Genomic DNA, 22,516 nt, shown 5'->3' on the forward strand with positions numbered 1-22,516 from the left:
TTTTCTGATGACACTGCATTTATGCACAGTCAGTATCCCAATGCGCGATCACAGCTTACTAAGTGATGATTGTGGTTGAAATGGAAAACTGAATACAAAAATCCAGTAATATCTCAAACGAATTTCCGTCTGCTGTGAATGCATGTTTCGTTGCATCAAATAAATAACCAATTTTATGATAGAAGCTTGCATTCTTGTGCCATACAGGGTCAAGTGATTGAGCAATAACAAATGTGATTTTATGTATTAGGTCATTGAATGTATCCAAAAACATGGTACCAATGATCTGAAATTTCAGGAGTGCTCGCTGAAGGTTTATCAATCCTGCGTATTGTCTTGTTTTTTTTCAATCCTGCATTTCAGTTACTAGAATTCATACTAAAAAAATAGTTTCTGTTTTTCTTCTAATAATTCGTCCACTTTCAAAAACAAATATTTTTCCATAGTCGAAATGCTAGAAGAATACAAAACTACTGTGATTTCATAGCGATACCTGTAGGGCCATTGTCAATTAGTTCGCCTGATCAACACAGCGTTATACATAGGACTGATATTGAATCACGGAGAGTAAAATCTTGTGATACTAATCCCTAGAACCACTCAGATTGGGACATATGTCTTATGAACCCACATGTGTATGTCTTTGACTATACTCATTTTAAACTTTTTTTTTTTTTTTACAGTGGTGCTGTGAACTGCTTCAATTTCGCAAGGCAATTTTTTCTGGGTTCCTACAACATGGAGTGTCAGGGACTTTATTGAAATGTTGTACACAAATTTCACAAAATCCTGAATATATCTAGAAGTGAAAATTAAATGGTTTACAGTATTTTATACCCATTAATAATGATTGAAATGCAATAATATCACTGCACTAAAAAGACTTCAAACAATTATTTGTTTCTTCTCCATTGAAGGGAATGAGCAGACCAACCTTTATCGCAACTGGCTTTCTTAATTATTACATGTACTTGCTCTGAAAACATAGCTTTTACAATTGTTTAAATTAACAGATGTTGTTCTATGTACAATGAATACATTTTAAATAATAAACCTTACTGTGTTAATAACAAATTGTATTTGACAACATGAGAATGATTCTGATGCCCAGTGGTGATGTTGAAACAAACCCAGGTCTTGGTAATATACTAAGACCTGATTAACAAAGAAGTCATGTACCGGTACATCAAGGTTCACTCAGATTTATGAATGCAGTTTCTTGAGCAAGTATACATGTATGACAAATAGTTTTGTTGCACTTGTGTACTCTGAGATTCTGAACATGGGTCAGTGGAAGTTTTTAGTTGTCAATACAAAACTAGATCATCGGAAATCACTTTATGATGAGTTGTAACCACAAAGAGTACATATTTATTCACCTGTTTGCAGATGTTCCTTGTACAACTTTATAATCAAATAACGGGGACTGTGACATTTCATGTCTTGTTCTCATTGAAACATGGTTCGAACAACTTGGACTCTGTCTATGTAGCGTCTTGTCATTATATTTAGTCCCTGTTCGAACGTAGTCTGAAAACGGGGACTTATGTTTTGCCCTGTGTGCGTCTGTGTGTGCGTCTGTGATCACCTGTATCTCAAACATGCAAGGACCGATTAAGTTCAAACTTAACTCATACATCACACATTATATGGGACATATACACATGCATTTTTTTCATGATCCGATTAATGATAGCCGAATAGCGGCCATTTTAAGGTCGAAAATGCATCAAAATCGCACATTTTCATTATTCCGGACACAGATCTCAGTTATGCATGGACGGATTTAGTTCAAATTTGGTACATACATTAAACATAATAGGACCTTAATGCACGTCATTTTTTTTTTTCGGATCAAGTTCGAAATGGCCGACTGGCAGCCATTTTGTTTTAAAGAATTCAGTTCTGGATCCGTATCCGAGACATGTCTGAATTGATCAAGTTCAAACTTCACATACACAAGGTACATCATGTCAAAAATATGTATGTGCATTTGTTTCATGATCTCATTAACGATAGCCAAATGGCGGCCACTTTAAGGCCGAAAATGCATTGAAATCGCACATTTTCACCATTCCGAACCCGGATCTCAGTTATGCATGGACGGATTTTGTTCAAATTTGGTACAAACATTAAACATAATAGGACCTTGATGCACGTCATTTTTTTTTTGGATCAAGTTCGAAATGGCCGACTGGCGGCCATTTTATTTTAAAGAATTCAGTTCTGGATCCGTATCCAAGACATGTCTGGATTGATCAAGTTCAAACTTCACACACACATGGTACATCATGTCACAAATAGATATGTGCATTTGTTTAATGATCCGCTTAACAATAGCTGAATGATGGCCATTTTAAGGCCGAAATTGCATCAAAATCACGTATTTTCACAATTCCGGAACCGGATCTCAGTCATGCATGGATGGATTTTGCTCAGATTTAGTTGTACATATGCAGGTGCATTTCGGTCGTGATCTGCTTTGAATGTATATGTCACTCAAATATGAATGGAACGGGGACTTGTCATTGACAATGACTTGTTTTTTATACTATGACATGTGTATTCAAGATGGTTGAATGGCAGCCATTTTTGTGCTAAAAATGCATCAAAACCTAGCATTTCTATCATTCAAGATAAGATCTCAGTTGTGTATGGACAGATATCAATTTTGTAAATTCATGAAAATCAATCATTCCTGCCATTACAGAACCAGATCTCGGCTGTGCATGAACAGATTTACACACATTGCACATGATCTGTTCTTGATGCACATCATTTTGTTTTTGTTAGATCAAATTCAATTTGTATTTAATAACGAATGCTGTTGCAGAGCTATAATCTCTGACATGCCTTGACTGATTGCAGTCAAATATTACAAGTACATTAGACATCATGTCACACATATTAACATGTACTTGTACTCCAAGTTTTTATTCAAAATGGTTTAGTTTTGTTTACTATTGAACAAAGGGAACCTTTACCATGACTGAAAATAATTTACTCAGTTGAATGTCAAATACATTTTTGTTAGATAACCATGCCTAATGGTGCTTTATTGCTTACATAATAAATGTTTAATTGTTCTTTCTGATCTTTTTCAGATTATGCCAACCTTTGTTTTGTTGTAATTTTTACCATAGAAATGTTATTAAAAATGTACAGTTTAGGACTGAATGGATACTTTGTATCACTTTTCAACCGATTTGACTGCTTTGTAGTGTGTAGTAGCCTTCTTGAGATGGTGCTGATCTATGCAGAGCTTATACCACCTATTGGTATCAGTGTTTTACGTTGTGTACGCCTTTTAAGAGTTTTCAAAGCAACAAGGTGAGTTATATATGGTGGGTTCCATTATTATTATTATTATTATTATTATTATTATTATTATTATTATTATTATTATTATTATTATTATTATTATTATTATGTTTGTTGATGGCCATAAAAATTATGAATACAACTTTTAAAGCAGGGCCAACAGCTTTTAAAGCAGGACCAACAACTTTTAAAGCAGGGCCAACAACTTTTAAAGCAGGACCAACAACTTTTAAAGCAGGACCAACAACTTTTCAAAGCAGGGCCAACAGCTTTTAAAGCAGGACCAACAGCTTTAAAAGCAGGGCCAACAACTTTTTAAAGCAGTGCCAACAACTTTTAAAGCAGGGCCAACAGCTTTTAAAGCAGGACCAACAGCTTTTAAAGCAGGGCCAACAACTTTTTAAAGCAGTGCCAACAACTTTTAAAGCAGGGCCAACAGCTTTTAAAGCAGGACCAACAGCTTTTAAAGCAGGGCCAACAACTTTTCAAAGCAGGGCAAACAGCTTTTAAAGCAGGACCAACAACTTTTTAAAGCAGTGCCAACAACTTTTAAAGCAGGGCCAACAGCTTTTAAAGCAGGACCTACAGCTTTTAAAGCAGGGCCAACAACTTTTTAAAGCAGTGCCAACAACTTTTAAAGCAGGGCCAACAGCTTTTAAAGCAGGACCAACAGCTTTTAAAGCAGGGCCAACAACTTTTCAAAGCAGGGCAAACAGCTTTTAAAGCAGGACTAACAACTTTTCAAAGCAGGGCCAACAACTTTTCAAAGCAGGGCCAACAACTTTTAAAGCAGGGCCAACAGCTTTTAAAGCAGGACCAACAGCTTTTAAAGCAGGACCAACAACTTTTAAAACAGTGCCAACAACTTTTAAAACAGTGCCAACAACTTTTAAAGCAGGGCCAACAACTTTTAAAACAGTGCCAACAGCTTTTAAAGCAGGACCAACAGCTTTTAAAGCAGGACCAACAACTTTTCAAAGCAGGGCCAACAACTTTTAAAGCAGGGCCAACAACTTTTAAAGCAGGGCAAACAGCTTTTAAAGCAGGACCAACAGCTTTTAAAGCAGGGCCAACAACTTTTAAAGCAGGACCAACAACTTTTAAAGCAGGACCAACAGCTTTTAAAGCAGGACCAACAACTTTTCAAAGCAGGGCCAACAACTTTTAAAGCAGGGCCAACAACTTTTAAAGCAGGGCCAACAACTTTTAAAACGGCAAACAGCTTTTAAAGCAGGACCAACAGCTTTTAAAGGAGGGCCAACAACTTTTAAAGCAGGACCAACAACTTTTCAAAGCAGGGCCAACAACTTTTAAAGCGCAGGGCCAACAACTTTTAAAGCAGGGCAAACAGCTTTTAAAGCAGGACCAACAGCTTTTAAAGCAGGACCAACAGCTTTTAAAGCAGGGCCAACAACTTTTAAAGCAGGGCCAACAACTTTTAAAGCAGGACCAACAACTTTTAAAGCAGGACCAACAACTTTTCAAAGCAGGGCCAACAGCTTTTAAAGCAGGACCAACAGCTTTTAAAGCAGGGCCAACAACTTTTAAAAGCAGTGCCAACAACTTTTAAAGCAGGGCCAACAACTTTTAAAGCAGGACCAACAACTTTTAAAGCAGGACCAACAACTTTTAAAGCAGGACCAACAGCTTTTAAAGCAGGACCAACAACTTTTCAAAGCAGGGCCAACAACTTTTAAAGCAGGGCAAACAGCTTTTAAAGCAGGACCAACAGCTTTTAAAGCAGGGACAGCAACTTTTAAAGCAGGGCCAACAGCTTTTAAAGCAGGGCCAACAACTTTTAAAGCAGGACCAACAACTTTTCAAAGCAGGGCCAACAACTTTTAAAGCAGGGCAAACAGCTTTTAAAGCAGGACCAACAGCTTTTAAAGCAGGGCCAACAACTTTTAAAGCAGGACCAACAACTTTTAAAGCAGGACCAACAGCTTTTAAAGCAGGGCCAACAACTTTTAAAGCAGGACCAACAACTTTTCAAAGCAGGGCCAACAACTTTTAAAGCAGGGCCAACAACTTTTAAAGCAGGGCAAACAGCTTTTAAAGCAGGACCAACAGCTTTTAAAGCAGGGCCAACAACTTTTAAAGCAGGACCAACAACTTTTAAAGCAGGACCAACAGCTTTTAAAGCAGGACCAACAACTTTTCAAAGCAGGGCCAACAACTTTTAAAGCAGGGCCAACAACTTTTAAAGCAGGGCCAACAACTTTTAAAACGGCAAACAGCTTTTAAAGCAGGACCAACAGCTTTTAAAGGAGGGCCAACAACTTTTAAAGCAGGACCAACAACTTTTCAAAGCAGGGCCAACAACTTTTAAAGCGCAGGGCCAACAACTTTTAAAGCAGGGCAAACAGCTTTTAAAGCAGGACCAACAGCTTTTAAAGCAGGACCAACAGCTTTTAAAGCAGGGCCAACAACTTTTAAAGCAGGGCCAACAACTTTTAAAGCAGGGCCAACAACTTTTAAAGCAGGACCAACAACTTTTCAAAGCAGGGCCAACAGCTTTTAAAGCAGGACCAACAGCTTTTAAAGCAGGGCCAACAACTTTTAAAAGCAGTGCCAACAACTTTTAAAAGCAGTGCCAACAACTTTTAAAGCAGGACCAACAACTTTTAAAGCAGGACCAACAACTTTTAAAGCAGGACCAACAGCTTTTAAAGCAGGACCAACAACTTTTCAAAGCAGGGCCAACAACTTTTAAAGCAGGGCAAACAGCTTTTAAAGCAGGACCAACAGCTTTTAAAGCAGGGACAGCAACTTTTAAAGCAGGGCCAACAGCTTTTAAAGCAGGGCCAACAACTTTTAAAGCAGGACCAACAACTTTTCAAAGCAGGGCCAACAACTTTTAAAGCAGGGCAAACAGCTTTTAAAGCAGGACCAACAGCTTTTAAAGCAGGGCCAACAACTTTTAAAGCAGGGCCAACAACTTTTAAAGCAGGACCAACAACTTTTCAAAGCAGGGCCAACAACTTTTAAAGCAGGGCCAACAACTTTTAAAGCAGGGCAAACAGCTTTTAAAGCAGGACCAATAGCTTTTAAAGCAGGGCCAACAACTTTTAAAGCAGGACCAACAACTTTTCAAAGCAGGGCCAACAACTTTTAAAGCAGGGCCAACAACTTTTCAAAGCAGGGCCAACAACTTTTAAAGCAGGGCCAACAGCTTTTAAAGCAGGGCCAACAACTTTTAAAGCAGGACCAACAGCTTTTAAAGCAGGACCAACAACTTTTCAAAGCAGGGCCAACAACTTTTAAAGCAGGGCAAACAGCTTTTAAAGCAGGACCAACAGCTTTTAAAGCAGGGCCAGCAACTTTTAAAGCAGGGCCAACAGCTTTTAAAGCAGGGCCAACAACTTTTAAAGCAGGACCAACAACTTTTCAAAGCAGGGCCAACAACTTTTAAAGCAGGACCAACAGCTTTTAAAGCAGGGCCAACAACTTTTAAAGCAGGACCAACAACTTTTCAAAGCAGGGCCAAAAACTTGTAAAGCAGAGCCAACAACTTTTAAAGCAGTGCCAACAACTTTCAAAGCAGGACCAACAACTTTTCAAAGCAGGGCCAACAGCTTTTAAAGCAGGACCAACAACTTTTCAAAACAGGGCCAACAACTTTTAAAGTAGGGCCAACAACTTTTAAAGCAGGGCCAACAACTTTTAAAGCAGGACCAACAACTTTTCAAAGCAGGGCCAACAACTTTTAAAACAGTGCCAACAACTTTTAAAGCAGGGCCAACAACTTTTCAAAGCAGGGCCAACAACTTTTAAAGCAGGGCCAACAACTTTTCAAAGCAGGGCCAACAACTTTTAAAACAGTGCCAACAACTTTTAAAGCAGGGCCAACAACTTTTCAAAGCAGGGCCAACAACTTTTAAAGCAGGGCCAACAACTTTTAAAGCAGGGCCAACAACTTTTAAAGCAGGGCCAACAACTTTTAAAGCAGGACCAACAGCTTTTAAAGCAGGACCAACAACTTTTCAAAGCAGGGCCAACAACCTTTAAAGCAGGGCAAACAGCTTTTAAAGCAGGACCAACAGCTTTTAAAGCAGGGCCAGTAACTTTTAAAGCAGGGCCAACAGCTTTTAAAGCAGGGCCAACAACTTTTAAAGCAGGACCAACAACTTTTCAAAGCAGGGCCAACAACTTTCAAAGCAGGACCAACAACTTTTCAAAGCAGGGCCAACAGCTTTTAAAGCAGGGCAAACAGCTTTTAAAGCAGGACCAATAGCTTTTAAAGCAGGGCCAACAACTTTTAAAGCAGGACCAACAACTTTTCAAAGCAGGGCCAACAACTTTTAAAGCAGAGCCAACAACTTTTAAAGCAGTGCCAACAACTTTCAAAGCAGGACCAACAACTTTTCAAAGCAGGGCCAACAGCTTTTAAAGCAGGGCAAACAGCTTTTAAAGCAGGACCAATAGCTTTTAAAGCAGGGCCAACAACTTTTAAAGCAGGACCAACAACTTTTCAAAGCAGGGCCAACAACTTTTAAAGCAGGGCCAACAACTTTTCAAAGCAGGGCCAACAACTTTTAAAGCAGGGCCAACAGCTTTTAAAGCAGGGCCAACAACTTTTAAAGCAGGACCAACAGCTTTTAAAGCAGGACCAACAACTTTTCAAAGCAGGGCCAACAACTTTTAAAGCAGGGCAAACAGCTTTTAAAGCAGGACCAACAGCTTTTAAAGCAGGGCCAGCAACTTTTAAAGCAGGGCCAACAGCTTTTAAAGCAGGGCCAACAACTTTTAAAGCAGGACCAACAACTTTTCAAAGCAGGGCCAACAACTTTTAAAGCAGGACCAACAGCTTTTAAAGCAGGGCCAACAACTTTTAAAGCAGGACCAACAACTTTTCAAAGCAGGGCCAACAACTTGTAAAGCAGAGCCAACAAATTTTAAAGCAGTGCCAACAACTTTCAAAGCAGGACCAACAACTTTTCAAAGCAGGGCCAACAGCTTTTAAAGCAGGACCAACAACTTTTCAAAACAGGGCCAACAACTTTTAAAGTAGGGCCAACAACTTTTAAAGCAGGGCCAACAACTTTTAAAGCAGGACCAACAACTTTTCAAAGCAGGGCCAACAACTTTTAAAACAGTGCCAACAACTTTTAAAGCAGGGCCAACAACTTTTCAAAGCAGGGCCAACAACTTTTAAAGCAGGGCCAACAACTTTTCAAAGCAGGGCCAACAACTTTTAAAACAGTGCCAACAACTTTTAAAGCAGGGCCAACAACTTTTCAAAGCAGGGCCAACAACTTTTAAAGCAGGGCCAACAACTTTTAAAGCAGGGCCAACAACTTTTAAAGCAGGGCCAACAACTTTTAAAGCAGGACCAACAGCTTTTAAAGCAGGACCAACAACTTTTCAAAGCAGGGCCAACAACCTTTAAAGCAGGGCAAACAGCTTTTAAAGCAGGACCAACAGCTTTTAAAGCAGGGCCAGTAACTTTTAAAGCAGGGCCAACAGCTTTTAAAGCAGGGCCAACAACTTTTAAAGCAGGACCAACAACTTTTCAAAGCAGGGCCAACAACTTTTAAAGCAGGACCAACAGCTTTTAAAGCAGGGCCAACAACTTTTAAAGCAGGACCAACAACTTTTCAAAGCAGGGCCAACAACTTTTAAAGCAGGACCAACAGCTTTTAAAGCAGGGCCAACAACTTTTAAAGCAGGACCAACAACTTTTCAAAGCAGGGCCAACAACTTGTAAAGCAGAGCCAACAACTTTTAAAGCAGTGCCAACAACTTTCAAAGCAGGACCAACAACTTTTCAAAGCAGGGCCAACAGCTTTTAAAGCAGGACCCACAACTTTTCAAAGCAGGGCCAACAACTTTTAAAGCAGGGCCAAGAACTTTTCAAAGCAGGGCCAACAACTTTTAAAGTAGGGCCAACAACTTTTAAAGCAGGGCCAACAACTTTTAAAGCAGGACCAACAACTTTTCAAAGCAGGGCCAACAACTTTTAAAGCAGGGCCAACAACTTTTAAAGCAGTGCCAACAACTTTTAAAGCAGGGCCAACAACTTTTCAAAGCAGGGCCAACAACTTTTAAAACAGTGCCAACAACTTTTAAAGCAGGGCCAACAACTTTTCAAAGCAGGGCCAACAACTTTTAAAGCAGGGCCAACAACTTTTAAAGCAGGGCCAACAGCTTTTAAAGCAGGACCAACAACTTTTAAAGCAGGGCCAACAACTTTTAAAGCGGGGCCAACAACTTATAAAGCGGGGCCAACAGCTTTTAAAGCAGGGCCAACAACTTTTAAAGCAGGGCCAACAACTTTTAAAGCAGGGCCAACAACTTTTAAAGCAGGGTCAACAACTTTTAAAGCAGGGCCAACAGCTTTTAAAGCAGGGCCAACAACTTTTCAAAGCAGGGCCAACAACTTTTAAAGCAGTGCCAACAACTTTTAAAGCAGGGCCAACAACTTTTAAAGCAGTGCCAACAACTTTTAAAAGCAGGGCCAACAACTTTTCAAAGCAGGACCAACAACTTTTAAAGCAGGGCCAACAACTTTTTAAAGCAGGGTCAACAGCTTTTAAAGCAGGGCCAACAACTTTTAAAGCAGGGCCAACAACTTTTAAAGCAGGGCCAACAACTTTTCAAAGCAGGGCCAACAACTTTTAAAGCAGTGCCAACAACTTTTAAAAGCAGGGCCAACAACTTGTAAAGCAGAGCCAACAACTTTTAAAGCAGTGCCAACAACTTTCAAAGCAGGACCAACAACTTTTCAAAGCAGGGCCAACAGCTTTTAAAGCAGGGCCAACAGCTTTTAAAGCAGGACCCACAACTTTTCAAAGCAGGGCCAACAACTTTTAAAGCAGGACCAAGAACTTTTCAAAGCAGGGCCAACAACTTTTAAAGTAGGGCCAACAACTTTTAAAGCAGGGCCAACAACTTTTAAAGCACGACCAACAACTTTTCAAAGCAGGGCCAACAACTTTTAAAGCAGGGCCAACAACTTTTAAAGCAGTGCCAACAACTTTTAAAGCAGGGCCAACAACTTTTCAAAGCAGGGCCAACAACTTTTAAAACAGTGCCAACAACTTTTAAAGCAGGGCCAACAACTTTTAAAGCAGGACCAACAACTTTTCAAAGCAGGGCCAACAACTTGTAAAGCAGAGCCAACAACTTTTAAAGCAGTGCCAACAACTTTCAAAGCAGGACCAACAACTTTTCAAAGCAGGGCCAACAGCTTTTAAAGCAGGGCCAACAACTTTTAAAGCAGGGCCAAGAACTTTTCAAAGCAGGGCCAACAACTTTTAAAGTAGGGCCAACAACTTTTAAAGCAGGGCCAACAACTTTTAAAGCAGGACCAACAACTTTTCAAAGCAGGGCCAACAACTTTTAAAGCAGGGCCAACAACTTTTAAAGCAGTGCCAACAACTTTTAAAGCAGGGCCAACAACTTTTCAAAGCAGGGCCAACAACTTTTAAAACAGTGCCAACAACTTTTAAAGCAGGGCCAACAACTTTTCAAAGCAGGGCCAACAACTTTTAAAGCAGGGCCAACAACTTTTAAAGCAGGGCCAACAGCTTTTAAAGCAGGACCAACAACTTTTAAAGCAGGGCCAACAACTTTTAAAGCAGGGCCAACAACTTTTAAAGCAGGGCCAACAGCTTTTAAAGGAGGACCAACAACTTTTAAAGCAGGGCCAACAACTTTTAAAGCAGGGCCAACAACTTATAAAGCGGGGCCAACAACTTATAAAGCGGGGCCAACAGCTTTTAAAGCAGGGCCAACAACTTTTAAAGCAGGGCCAACAACTTTTAAAGCAGTGCCAACAACTTTTAAAAGCAGGGCCAACAACTTTTCAAAGCAGGACCAACAACTTTTAAAGCAGGGCCAACAACTTTTTAAAGCAGGGTCAACAGCTTTTAAAGCAGGGCCAACAACTTTTAAAGCAGGGCCAACAACTTTTAAAGCAGGGCCAACAACTTTTCAAAGCAGGGCCAACAACTTTTAAAAGCAGGGCCAACAACTTTTCAAAGCAGGGCCAACAACTTTTTAAAGCAGGGTCAACAGCTTTTAAAGCAGGGCCAACAACTTTTAAAGCAGGGCCAACAACTTTTAAAGCAGGGCCAACAACTTTTAAAGCAGGGCCAACAACTTCAACTTTCAACTCTTAGATATTAGTAGCAAACACTGTATCGCAATCCTATTCAAGATGAACAACTCGTATGATATATTGCAAATTTTACATAAATGTAATTTACCAATTAATGTGACATTTGAATGTTAACTTTTCAGGTACTGGGCTTCACTTAGAAATCTTGTTGCCTCATTGCTCAACTCACTCCGATCCATTGCCAGTCTCTTGTTGCTGCTTTTTCTCTTCATATTAATATTTGCTTTGCTTGGGATGCAAGTGTTTGGTGGTCGTTTTAATTTCAACTCATCTGAGTACAAGCCTAGGAGTAATTTTGACAACTTCTTTCAATCATTACTAACAGTATTCCAGGTGAGATACTCAACAAGTTTATGAATTTACATGTACTTTACTGGAGAGTTGTATGCTGGGTATTTATTAACACCTTTATGGTCACCTGCTTGGTAATTGACACACATACCTGGTTTTTATTTGACAGGTTTTAACTGGTGAAGATTGGAATGAAGTGATGTATGATGGGATAGAAGCATATGGTGGAGTGAATTCCACCGGATTTGTTGCCAGTTTATATTTTATGATTCTATTTATATGTGGTAACTGTATCCTTTAGTCTTTGAAACAAAAATGTCCAATTAAGCGGATTATACTCTGAATTATCACAGAGTTTTCTAATTCATTTGTGTACCCCTAAGGCATTTCCATAGACTTTTTGAGTTCCTTGTCTATACATGCGTCTGTGTGTGTTTCTGTTTCCCTTTATTTGAAGAGCCATTCGTCTACATGAGTGAGAGTCTTTAGGTTTGTGTTTGCTCCACTTTTATCTAAAGAACCCTTCATTTGATTTGAATGACATAAAGAGTCCTGTGTGTAGCCGCAGTCTTGTAATATAGCTAAGCTTTGGCACCTCAAAAAAATAAGTTTTGCTTCTTGTCATTGCTCACATCATTTTGAAACCCACAGCACACTGCTGAAGTGGCCACATACAGTCGAATGGGAAAATGTTTTTCTGTTTCATGGGATGTCTTGTCAATTAAAATCAATATTAAACGCATGGATTTTAATTATTTAATATTAGAGACTGAAAATATATCTTGTTATGGTGTTAAATAATTTCAATACAAACGAATTAAAACCTCGTCACTGTAAAATTTTTCATTAAACATTAACAGCAATTGATCTATGACAGGCATTCTCACACTATTACTGATTGTCAAATTACTACAAATTTAGCTGCAATTTTATTCTTTGGTAAGATACAGACATACATAAAACATGTAATGTACATACATTTATATGTACGTACGTACTGAACTTTTATTTGTTTTTATTTTAAACATTCTCTATTGCTCTATATTCATCTTCCATTCATTACTGTTTTTCTAACTTTTATCTACAAATGTTTCAATTACTCGGTATGTGTCATGGGTACATTTACCTTAACTCAGTAAATTCTAGACATTCTACTTAATGTTTTCTTGGCTATCGCTGTCGATAATCTTGCTGATGCCGAAAGTCTCACTGCCTTAGAGAAGGAAGAAGAGGAAGAGAAAGAGAGAAAAAAGTCAATACGACGGTCACGGAAGGAAGATAAATTGCCACCAGGAATGGACCCACCCGGAATAAATAGGGGTAGAAAAGCAGTTGGTAACAAAGCACATGGCAGTCCACAAATGAACCACCGAGATGTTAATGCTAAAAGGTCAGTTGTGATAATGTTGCTATTGTTGCTTTTGTATTGTTTAGCTTTAAGCAATATTAGAAGATCTTTTAAATTGACTTATTCTTTTTTTGTTATTCAGGCTAGAAGGTGACATGGGGATTGCAGAAACAAAGGTAAAGGACAGGAAATAAACTGTTACTCTACTACTGTGATTTATTGTTACATTGTCCTACCCCATTCCTGATTTGGTTGTTGTTTTTTCCCATCATTCCTGTCATCCTATCATCAATGTGACTGAATATTTGCTTACCTTGTTGATAATTGTTACCATTTCAGATAAATATGGATGAGGATGATGGTGAAGAAGTGGATGGAAGGAAAGCTTCTCACACTGTACCAGGTAATCCTTTGATACTAGTTCTTGACTGTATACTCCTTTAGACATTACTCCTAATTGGCAACTCTTGCTGGATCATTAAATTCTTCTCACAAACACATTTCCCAACCAACTGAACCACCTGAGGGAGGGCTTTAGGTTCTATTAATAATCCCAATTATTCTTGTACTAGTGATGAGTGTGTTATTTTAAGAAACCCAGTATCATGTATAAATCTGTAAAAACTTTAGTTCAAATTGAGATTGGATTCTTGCTTTGGAACATTTCGATTTTGTAAACCTTATTCCAACTGGTCAAAAATATTGTTTTGTCAGATCACGAAACTCATGGAACATTGATTAGTAATCATGAATACACGCTGATATATGTTAATAGATAATTTTAAATTAGAACATTAACCACTTGATGTAAATTAATCTTCCCTCATACATGTATTCAGCCAATCACAGGCTCATGTTCTAAATGTGAAATACAATTTTGTTGCTATGGTTTCTATGTTGCTAGGTGATGATGAAGAAGAAGAGGAAGATGATCAAGACACGACTGGGTCATTGACTGGAGCAAGACCTCGACGATTATCAGAAGTTAACATCCCTGATAAGAAAGAACCTATGCCCAGAGCTAGTTCTCTTTTTGTATTTAGTTACACAAACAAGTTAGTAAGACTACAGAAATTTTTCACATAATAATTCAATGTTCAAAAAAAAAACAGACCTGATTTGAGAATTTGATAACTGCTGTTTGTTTATCAAAACAAACCTGATTTGAGAATTTGATAACTGCTGTTTGTTTATCAAAACAAACCTGATTTGAGAGTTTGATAACTGCTGTTTGGTTATCAAAACAAACCTGATTTGAGAGTTTGATAACTGCTGTTTGGTTATCAAAACAAACCAGATTTGAGAGTTTTATAACTGCTGTTTGGTTATCAAAACAAACCTGATTTGAGAGTTTGATAACTGCTGTTTGGTTATCAAAACAAACTTCATTCGAGAGTTTGATAACTGCTGTTTGGTTATCAAAACAAACCTGATTTGAGAGTTTGATAACTGCTGTTTGGTTATCAAAACAAACCTGATTTGAGAGTTTGATAACTGCTGTTTGGTTATCAAAACAAACCTGATTTGAAAGTTTGATAACTGCTGTTTGGTTATCAAAACAAACCTGATTTGAGAGTTTGATAACTGCTGTTTGGTTATCAAAACAAACCTGATTTGAGAGTTTGATAACTGCTGTTTGGTTATCAAAACAAACCTGATTTGAGAATTAGATAACTACTGTTTGGTTAGTGAAACAAACCTCATTCGAGAGTTTGATAACTGCTGTTTGGTTATCAAAACAAACCTTATTCGAGAGTTTGATAACTGCTGTTTGGTTATCAAAACAAATCTGATTTGAGAGTTTGATAACTGCTGTTTGGTTATCAAAACAAACCTGATTTGAGAGTTTGATAACTGCTGTTTGGTTATCAAAACAAACCTGACTTGAGAGTTTGATAACTGCTGTTTGGTTATCAAAACAAACCTGATTTGAGAGTTTGATAACTGCTGTTTGGTTATCAAAACAAACCTAATTTGAGAGTTTGATAACTGCTGTTTGGTTATCAAAACAAACCTAATTTGAGAGTTTGATAACTGCTGTTTGGTTATCAAAACAAACCTGATTTGAGAGTTTGATAACTGCTGTTTGGTTATCAAAACAAACCTGATTTGAGAGTTTGATAACTGCTGTTTAGTTATCAAAACAAACCTGATTTGAGAGTTTGATAACTGCTATTTGGTTATCAAAACAAACCTGATTTCAGAGTTTGATAACTGCTGTTTGGTTATCAAAACAAACCTGATTTGAGAATTTGATAACTGCTGTTTGGTTATCAAAACAAACCTGATTTGAGAGTTTGATAACTGCTGTTTGGTTATCAAAACAAACCTGATTTGAGAGTTTGATAACTGCTGTTTGGTTATCAAAACAAACCTGATTTGGAAGTTTGATAACTGCTGTTTGGTTATCAAAACAAACCTGATTTGAGAGTTTGATAACTGCTGTTTGGTTATCAAAACAAACCTGATTTGAGAATTAGATAACTACTGTTTGGTTAGCGAAACAAACCTCATTCGAGAGTTTGATAACTGCTGTTTAGTTATCAAAACAAACCTTATTCGAGAGTTTAATAACTGCTGTTTGGTTATCAAAACAAACCTGATTTGAGAGTTTGATAACTGCTGTTTGGTTATCAAAACAAACCTGATTTGAGAGTTTGATAACTGCTGTTTAGTTATCAAAACAAAACTGATTTGAGAGTTTGATAACTGCTGTTTGGTTATCAAAACAAACTTGATTTGAGAGTTTGATAACTGCTATTTGGTTATCAAAACAAACTTGATTTGAGAGTTTGATAACTGCTATTTGGTTATCAAAACAAACCTGATTTGAGAGTTTGATAACTGCTGTTTGGTTATCAAAACAAGCATGATTTGAGAGTTTGATAACTGCTGTTTGGTTATCAAAACAAACCTGATTTGAGAGTTTGATAACTGCTGTTTGGTTATCAAAACAAACGTGATTTGAGAGTTTGATAACTGCTGTTTGGTTATCAAAACAAACATGATTTGAGAGTTTGATAACTGCTGTTTGGTTATCAAAACAAACCTGATTTGAGAGTTTGATAACTGCTGTTTGGTTATCAAAACAAACATGATTTGAGAGTTTGATAACTGCTGTTTGGTTATCAAAACAAACCTGATTTGAGAGTTTGATAACTGCTATTTGGTTATCAAAACAAACCTGATTTGAGAGTTTGATAACTGCTGTTTGGTTATCAAAACAAACCTGATTTGAGAGTTTGATAACTGCTATTTGGTTATCAAAACAAACCTGATTTGAGAGTTTGATAACTGCTATTTGGTTATCAAAACAAACATGATTTGAGAGTTTGATAACTGCTGTTTGGTTATCAAAACAAACCTGATTTGAGAGTTTGATAACTGCTGTTTGGTTATCAAAACAAACCTGATTTGAGAGTTTGATAACTGCTGTTTGGTTATCAAAACAAACCTGATTTGAGAGTTTGATAACTGCTGTTTGGTTATCAAAACAAACCTGATTTGAGAGTTTGATAACTGCTGTTTGGTTATCAAAACAAACCTGATTTGAAAGTTTGATAACTGCTGTTTGGTTATCAAAACAAACCTGATTTGAGAGTTTGATAACTGCTGTTTGGTTATCAAAACAAACCTGATTTGAGAATTAGATAACTACTGTTTGGTTAGCGAAACAAACCTCATTCGAGAGTTTGATAACTGCTGTTTGGTTATCAAAACAAACCTTATTCGAGAGTTTGATAACTGCTGTTTGGTTATCAAAGCAAACCTGATTTGAGAGTTTGATAACTGCTGTTTGGTTATCAAAACAAACCTGATTTGAGAGTTTGATAACTGCTGTTTGGTTATCAAAACAAACCTGATTTGAGAGTTTGATAACGGCTGTTTAGTTATCAAAACAAACCTGATTTGAGAGTTTGATAACTGCTGTTTGGTTATCAAAACAAACCTGATTTGAGAGTTTGATAACTGCTGTTTGGTTATCAAAACAAACCTGATTTGAGAGTTTGATAACTGCTGTTTAGTTATCAAAACAAACCTGATTTGAGAGTTTGATAACTGCTGTTTGGTTATCAAAACAAACCTGATTTGAGAGTTTGATAACTGCTGTTTGGTTATCAAAACAAACCTGATTTACTTTTCCTGAGATATCCAGTAATTTACACTTATCTTTATATTGCAGATTTCGAAAATTCTGCTATTTTATCTGCAACCATGCATACTTTGCCAACATTGTGTTAGTGCTTATTTTGATTAGCAGTGCCATGTTAGCAGCTGAGGATCCATTGAATGCTGATAAGAAACGGAATAATGTAAATATTATTATTAACGTATTTATTAGGGATATACACTTTGGGTCTGTGTCATAAATTTATACTTAGTTAGGAGGTATGTAAATGTGTCGAAATGGACATAGTGCGAGTGGTTAGTGCTAGTAGCACTAATCCGAAAAACTACTAGATCTAGTGCTAAAATGGCACTAGATCTAGTGCAAAAACGGCACTAGATCTAGTGCTAAAATGTACATAGTGCAAGTGGCATTGATATTGCGTTGTCAATGACGTCAAGACATCCCGTGATTCTCTGTAAATAAATTAATATTTACGTAAAATTGTTGTGTCTTTCATTCATTGGAAATGTGCTACAGTGGGAAAATTGAGAATGTCATTGTCCACGTTTGTCGTAATACTAATAGACCTTTGGAACAACGTGATTGGCCGGGAAACTAGCTGAAACAGTGAAACTGCAGGTCGAACTGCGCAATTTTTACAAATTGTGAATAGATATACTGTATGAAATGGTATTGTGGGAAAGTCCCGGGTCCCTGTAAAGCTCGGTGGATTGTGTGTGTACTGCGATTTTCACGCAATTCTGTTGTTACATTGTATCATGGAGGAACTAACGGAATATGATGTAACCTCGCCGATTTTTTAATTTTTTAACGTGATCATATTATATGTGTCTAGACACTTTCTCTGCAATAATATTTTTTAGAAGCCCTTAGGATTTTTTGTTGTAGACTCTCGAAATCTTGTTCTTGTTACAGTTGCTAATAATTAAAACATGTGTAACAAGTTCGTCTGTTGAATTTCCGGTTGTGAAATACGTATTTTAACCCTCACAGCTAAACAAACCCAGTGTATGGTCGCGTTAAAAAAAATGGGACCAAGAAATCGTCCAGGGCGATTTTTCGGCAGTTTTTAAATTTATTTTTTAAAATATTTTGTCGTAATTTATCGGACATTTCAATCGTTCCTGACGCCTAAATCAGTCTATTTAAGTTTTTATTCAAGAGCGTGTTTATTTTGACTAGCGTAAGCTCCGTTTGGACAAAGAGCTGTTATCACTGTAAACAATGTTAAATTCTTCTTCTTATGCTAAGTTCATCTTTGAAAACAACTATTTTTTTATTTTAAAAAAAATCATGCCATTTTCCCATCAAAATCTAAGCCAAAAGAGCGTACTACAACATCGTCAAATCTCTTCCGCGTTGCGTTCAATAACATTAACATATTTAAATGAGCTATGGTGATTTGAACGCGTTGGCATCATCCAGCATTTTGATTGGTTAATTAGCGATTTGACCTATTAGCTCAACTCATGCAAGAGAAGCGCATGGCGGATACCCTACCGCATCGAGCGTTTATATGCGATCGGAATCATTTGCTTACGATGAAACTAAGTTGAATTTTATTTGAATTTCATAAAAATTAACAAATTTATTTTTTTGTGCGTTATTATAATCACTACTGACTAATAATCAACGTTTGTGAAACGTAGCATGTCTGAATTGAGCATCTGTGATCGCTTGCCGGGATCGCTTAATGCAGTTGTGTTCGTTTTTATTAGCTCCGCTGTCGACTTTGTCGAGCGGAGCTTATCATATGAGTGATTGTCCGTCGTCGTCGTCCGTCGTCGTCCGTGTCAATGTTTTACTTTTTCGACTTCTTCTTGAAAACTACAAGCCTGAATGCTTTGATACTTGGTGTATATGTACCTTGGGTAGACCTCTCTCAGATTTGTTCATTTCATGATGATATCTTCAATTCTCTAATTTTGGTGAATATTTTTGTCATTTTTAGTAAAAAGTGATATTTTCGACTTCTTGTTGAAAACCGCAAGTGCAATTGCTTTGATATTACATATATAGGTACTACATGTGGACCTCTCTCAGATTTGTTCATTTTGTAATGATATCTTTAATTCTCTAATTTTGGTGAATATTTTTGTCATTTTTGGTAAAAAGTCATATTTTCGACTTCTTGTTGAAAACCGCAAGTCCAATTGCTTTGATATTACATATATAAGTACTACATGTGGACCTCTCTCAGATTTGTTCATTTTGTAATGATATCTTCAATTCTCTAATTTTGGTGAATATTTTTGTAATTTTTGGTAAAAAGTGATATTTTCGACTTCTTGTTGAAAACCGCAAGTCCAATTGCTTTGATATTACATGTATAGGTACTACATGTCAACCTCTCTCAGATTTGTTCATTTTGTAATGATATCTTCAATTCTCTAATTTTGGTGAATATTTTTGTAATTTTTGGTAAAAAGTGATATTTTCGACTTCTTGTTGAAAACCGCAAGTCCAATTGCTTTGATATTACATATATAGGTACTACATGTGGACCTCTCTCAGATTTGTTCATTTTGTAATGATATCTTTAATTCTCTAATTTTGGTGAATATTTTTGTAATTTTTGGTAAAAAGTGATATTTTTGATTTCTTGTTGAAAACCGCAAGTCCAATTGCTTTGATATTACATATATAGGTACTACATGTGGACCTCTCTCAGATTTGTTCATTTCATAATGATATCTTTAATTCTCTAATTTTGATGAATATTTTTGTAATTTTTGATAAAAAGTGATATTTTCGACTTCTTGTTGAAAACCGCAAGTCCAATTGCTTTGATATATTATACATATAGGTACTACATGTGGACCTCTCTCAGATTTGTTCATTTTCTAATGATATCTTCTGTTCTTTAATTGCCATGTGCATTGCTAACAGCGGAGCTATCTCAGCCGACAGGCTGCTTGTTAGAAACGTCGTTTAAAATATACTTTTGTTACCAATAAAATAAAAACAAATGTATTTGAAAAATGACACTGGACGACACTTTAATGACATTTCAGGTGGTCTACTTTTTAATTCAGCAAGAATTATTAATTAATGTTAATTCTGCAATAGTTTCTTTTGTCTTGGGTGGCCCAACTCACGGCGTAGAAAGTCTGTGTAGTTGGATACAATGAAAATGTCCCCCCAAAATATTTGATAATTATTTTTTGAAATTTTGAACCCCAAATAAGCGCACATCAGCCGTGAAATCCCCAAGGCGATTTTTCGGATGGGCGAATTTACGGCAGAATCCGGTATTATATAAAGAAAGTATTATTATGGACATCTCGCGCATATTGCCAATGTTTTATACAGTTTGCAGTTTGCATATGAAAGTGGTTGTTGATGCCCCTCCTATTATTCGACGTTGTTGACAATGCGATAACAATGCCACTCGCACTGTGCACATTTTAGCACGAGATCTAGTGCCATTTTAGCGCTAGATCTAGTGCCATTTTAGCACTAGATCTAGTAGTTTTTCGGATTAGTGCTACTAGCACTAACCACTCGCACTATGTCCATTTCGACACATTTACATACATGTAGTTAGTGGTAGAGAATATAAACAAAATCATTTGATATATATACAATTGGCTTCCTTAAGAGCTTATAATTCTACTCTTTGACATCAGCTCAACTTGTATGTTTACGATAATAACTTGTTATACTTCTGTTATTTAAACCAAAATCGTCTTTATTTTTCAGGTTTTAAATTATTTTGATTACGCCTTTACTGCTATCTTCACCATGGAAATTATGTTAAAGGTAAATTATCTCAAATTAGTTGCAATATGTGTATTTTCAGAATTTAGTTCAATTTACTGTAAAATACTTTATTTTTGCTTGAAATTTAATTTCACTGTTTTTTGCTGAAGAGGTGATTCAGTGAAAATAAAATTCAGCAAATATACATTTTTCTATATTTTACATTCAAGACAATCAAAAATCAGTAAAAATAAATTTCATACAAAACATCCAAATAGCTTCCTCAGTGAATAATAAAGTATTTTACAGTATTATGAAAATAAAGAAATTAAATTCTTCTTCTATTCCTTTCAGGTCATATCATATGGTTTGATATTTCATAAGGGTTCTTTTTGTCGGAATACTTTCAATCTTCTAGATCTACTTGTTGTTTCAGTATCAATCATCTCATATCCACTTTCGTAAGTATTCACATCATTATCAGATAATACCATCTTTTAAAGTTTAGCTCTGCTTAAGCCTTAAACGCATTCAGTGGAATAAACTTTAGACAATTTTATCAATCAATTGTTTAACCTCTTGTCTTGGGAATCATGATATCTTGTATATAGAGTGTTTTTATGATGGTAATGCATTTCTTGTTTGTCTTTCCATTATTGTTATATTTTTACTATGCCTGTATCATCATAAGTGAAGGGAAAGATATATGCGTGAAAAATTGCAAGTTGTAGTAGTTATATCATCATTTATGCAAAAATACCTCAATTAATTTTTTTTTTTTTTAAATTGATTATATTTTGTCTTAAAGTTGGATGTTAGACATTCCCAGGTTGGTTATTTAAACAAAAACTTTTCATCCTCCAATCAAATTTCTCTTTTTATTGTCCACTCTGAGCTGTTTATATTGTTATGTCACCTCACTTCTCACATGTTTCAAATTTGATCTTAATTTTTCTATTAATATAAGCTTCATAATTGGTGCATGTTACCATTCCCGTATTAAAAGTTGTCATTTGATCTAATTATCTTTGTCATTGTCATCCCCTCATTTTCGGCTACAAATTTGTTTTTTTTTGATGTCATTAGGCTTTAGGCTTTGGTAATGTCACAGGCTGTGGTAATGTCACAGGCTGTGGTGATGTCACAAGGCTGTGGTGATGTCATAAAGCTGTGATGATGTCACAAGACTATACTTGTGAATATTGCTACATATATTTTGTCAAATAAATAATGTAATAATGAGAATTAAAATCCAAATTTGTTTAGTATTTCTTTCTTGATTAGTCATGCTTAATGACATTGTACTTAAAATAGGGTTTAAATCTAAACTCTGTAAAGTATAAATGTATTCTTGCATGACATTCACAGCATGTAACATATTTATGTAAATTCCAACTATAGTCTGATTCTTATTGCAATGACACACTGCATCCACCATTTTATTGATTATCTATAATGAGGATAATTTTATCTTTCTGAAATCTCATACTTTGATCATCTAGGGAAATCACCCTATATTACCCATAGTGAGATAATCCTATATCTTTCTGAAATCTCATACTTTGATCATCTAGGGAAATCACCCTATATTACCCATAGT

At 36.5% G+C, this 22,516-nt stretch overlaps 1 protein-coding gene across 1 annotated transcript in view; it reads left to right on the forward strand.

The window, feature by feature from the left end:
* LOC100371433 (voltage-dependent L-type calcium channel subunit alpha-1D-like) overlaps positions 1 to 22,516 on the forward strand; it is an 86,564-nt gene that overhangs the window by 22,840 nt on the left and 41,208 nt on the right. Inside the window, exons 12-20 of the mRNA XM_085496655.1 lie at positions 3,105 to 3,330; positions 11,566 to 11,776; positions 11,904 to 12,024; positions 12,881 to 13,124; positions 13,225 to 13,258; positions 13,422 to 13,485; positions 13,987 to 14,141; positions 20,917 to 20,976; positions 21,271 to 21,377. Coding sequence (XP_085352781.1) covers positions 3,105 to 3,330; positions 11,566 to 11,776; positions 11,904 to 12,024; positions 12,881 to 13,124; positions 13,225 to 13,258; positions 13,422 to 13,485; positions 13,987 to 14,141; positions 20,917 to 20,976; positions 21,271 to 21,377 — 1,222 coding nt within the window. The remainder of the gene's footprint in view (positions 1 to 3,104; positions 3,331 to 11,565; positions 11,777 to 11,903; positions 12,025 to 12,880; positions 13,125 to 13,224; positions 13,259 to 13,421; positions 13,486 to 13,986; positions 14,142 to 20,916; positions 20,977 to 21,270; positions 21,378 to 22,516) is intronic.

The sequence above is a fragment of the Saccoglossus kowalevskii genome, chromosome 3, assembly GCF_978046115.1.
Source record: "Saccoglossus kowalevskii chromosome 3, keSacKowa6.1, whole genome shotgun sequence".
NCBI classification, from domain to species: Eukaryota; Metazoa; Hemichordata; class Enteropneusta; family Harrimaniidae; genus Saccoglossus; species Saccoglossus kowalevskii.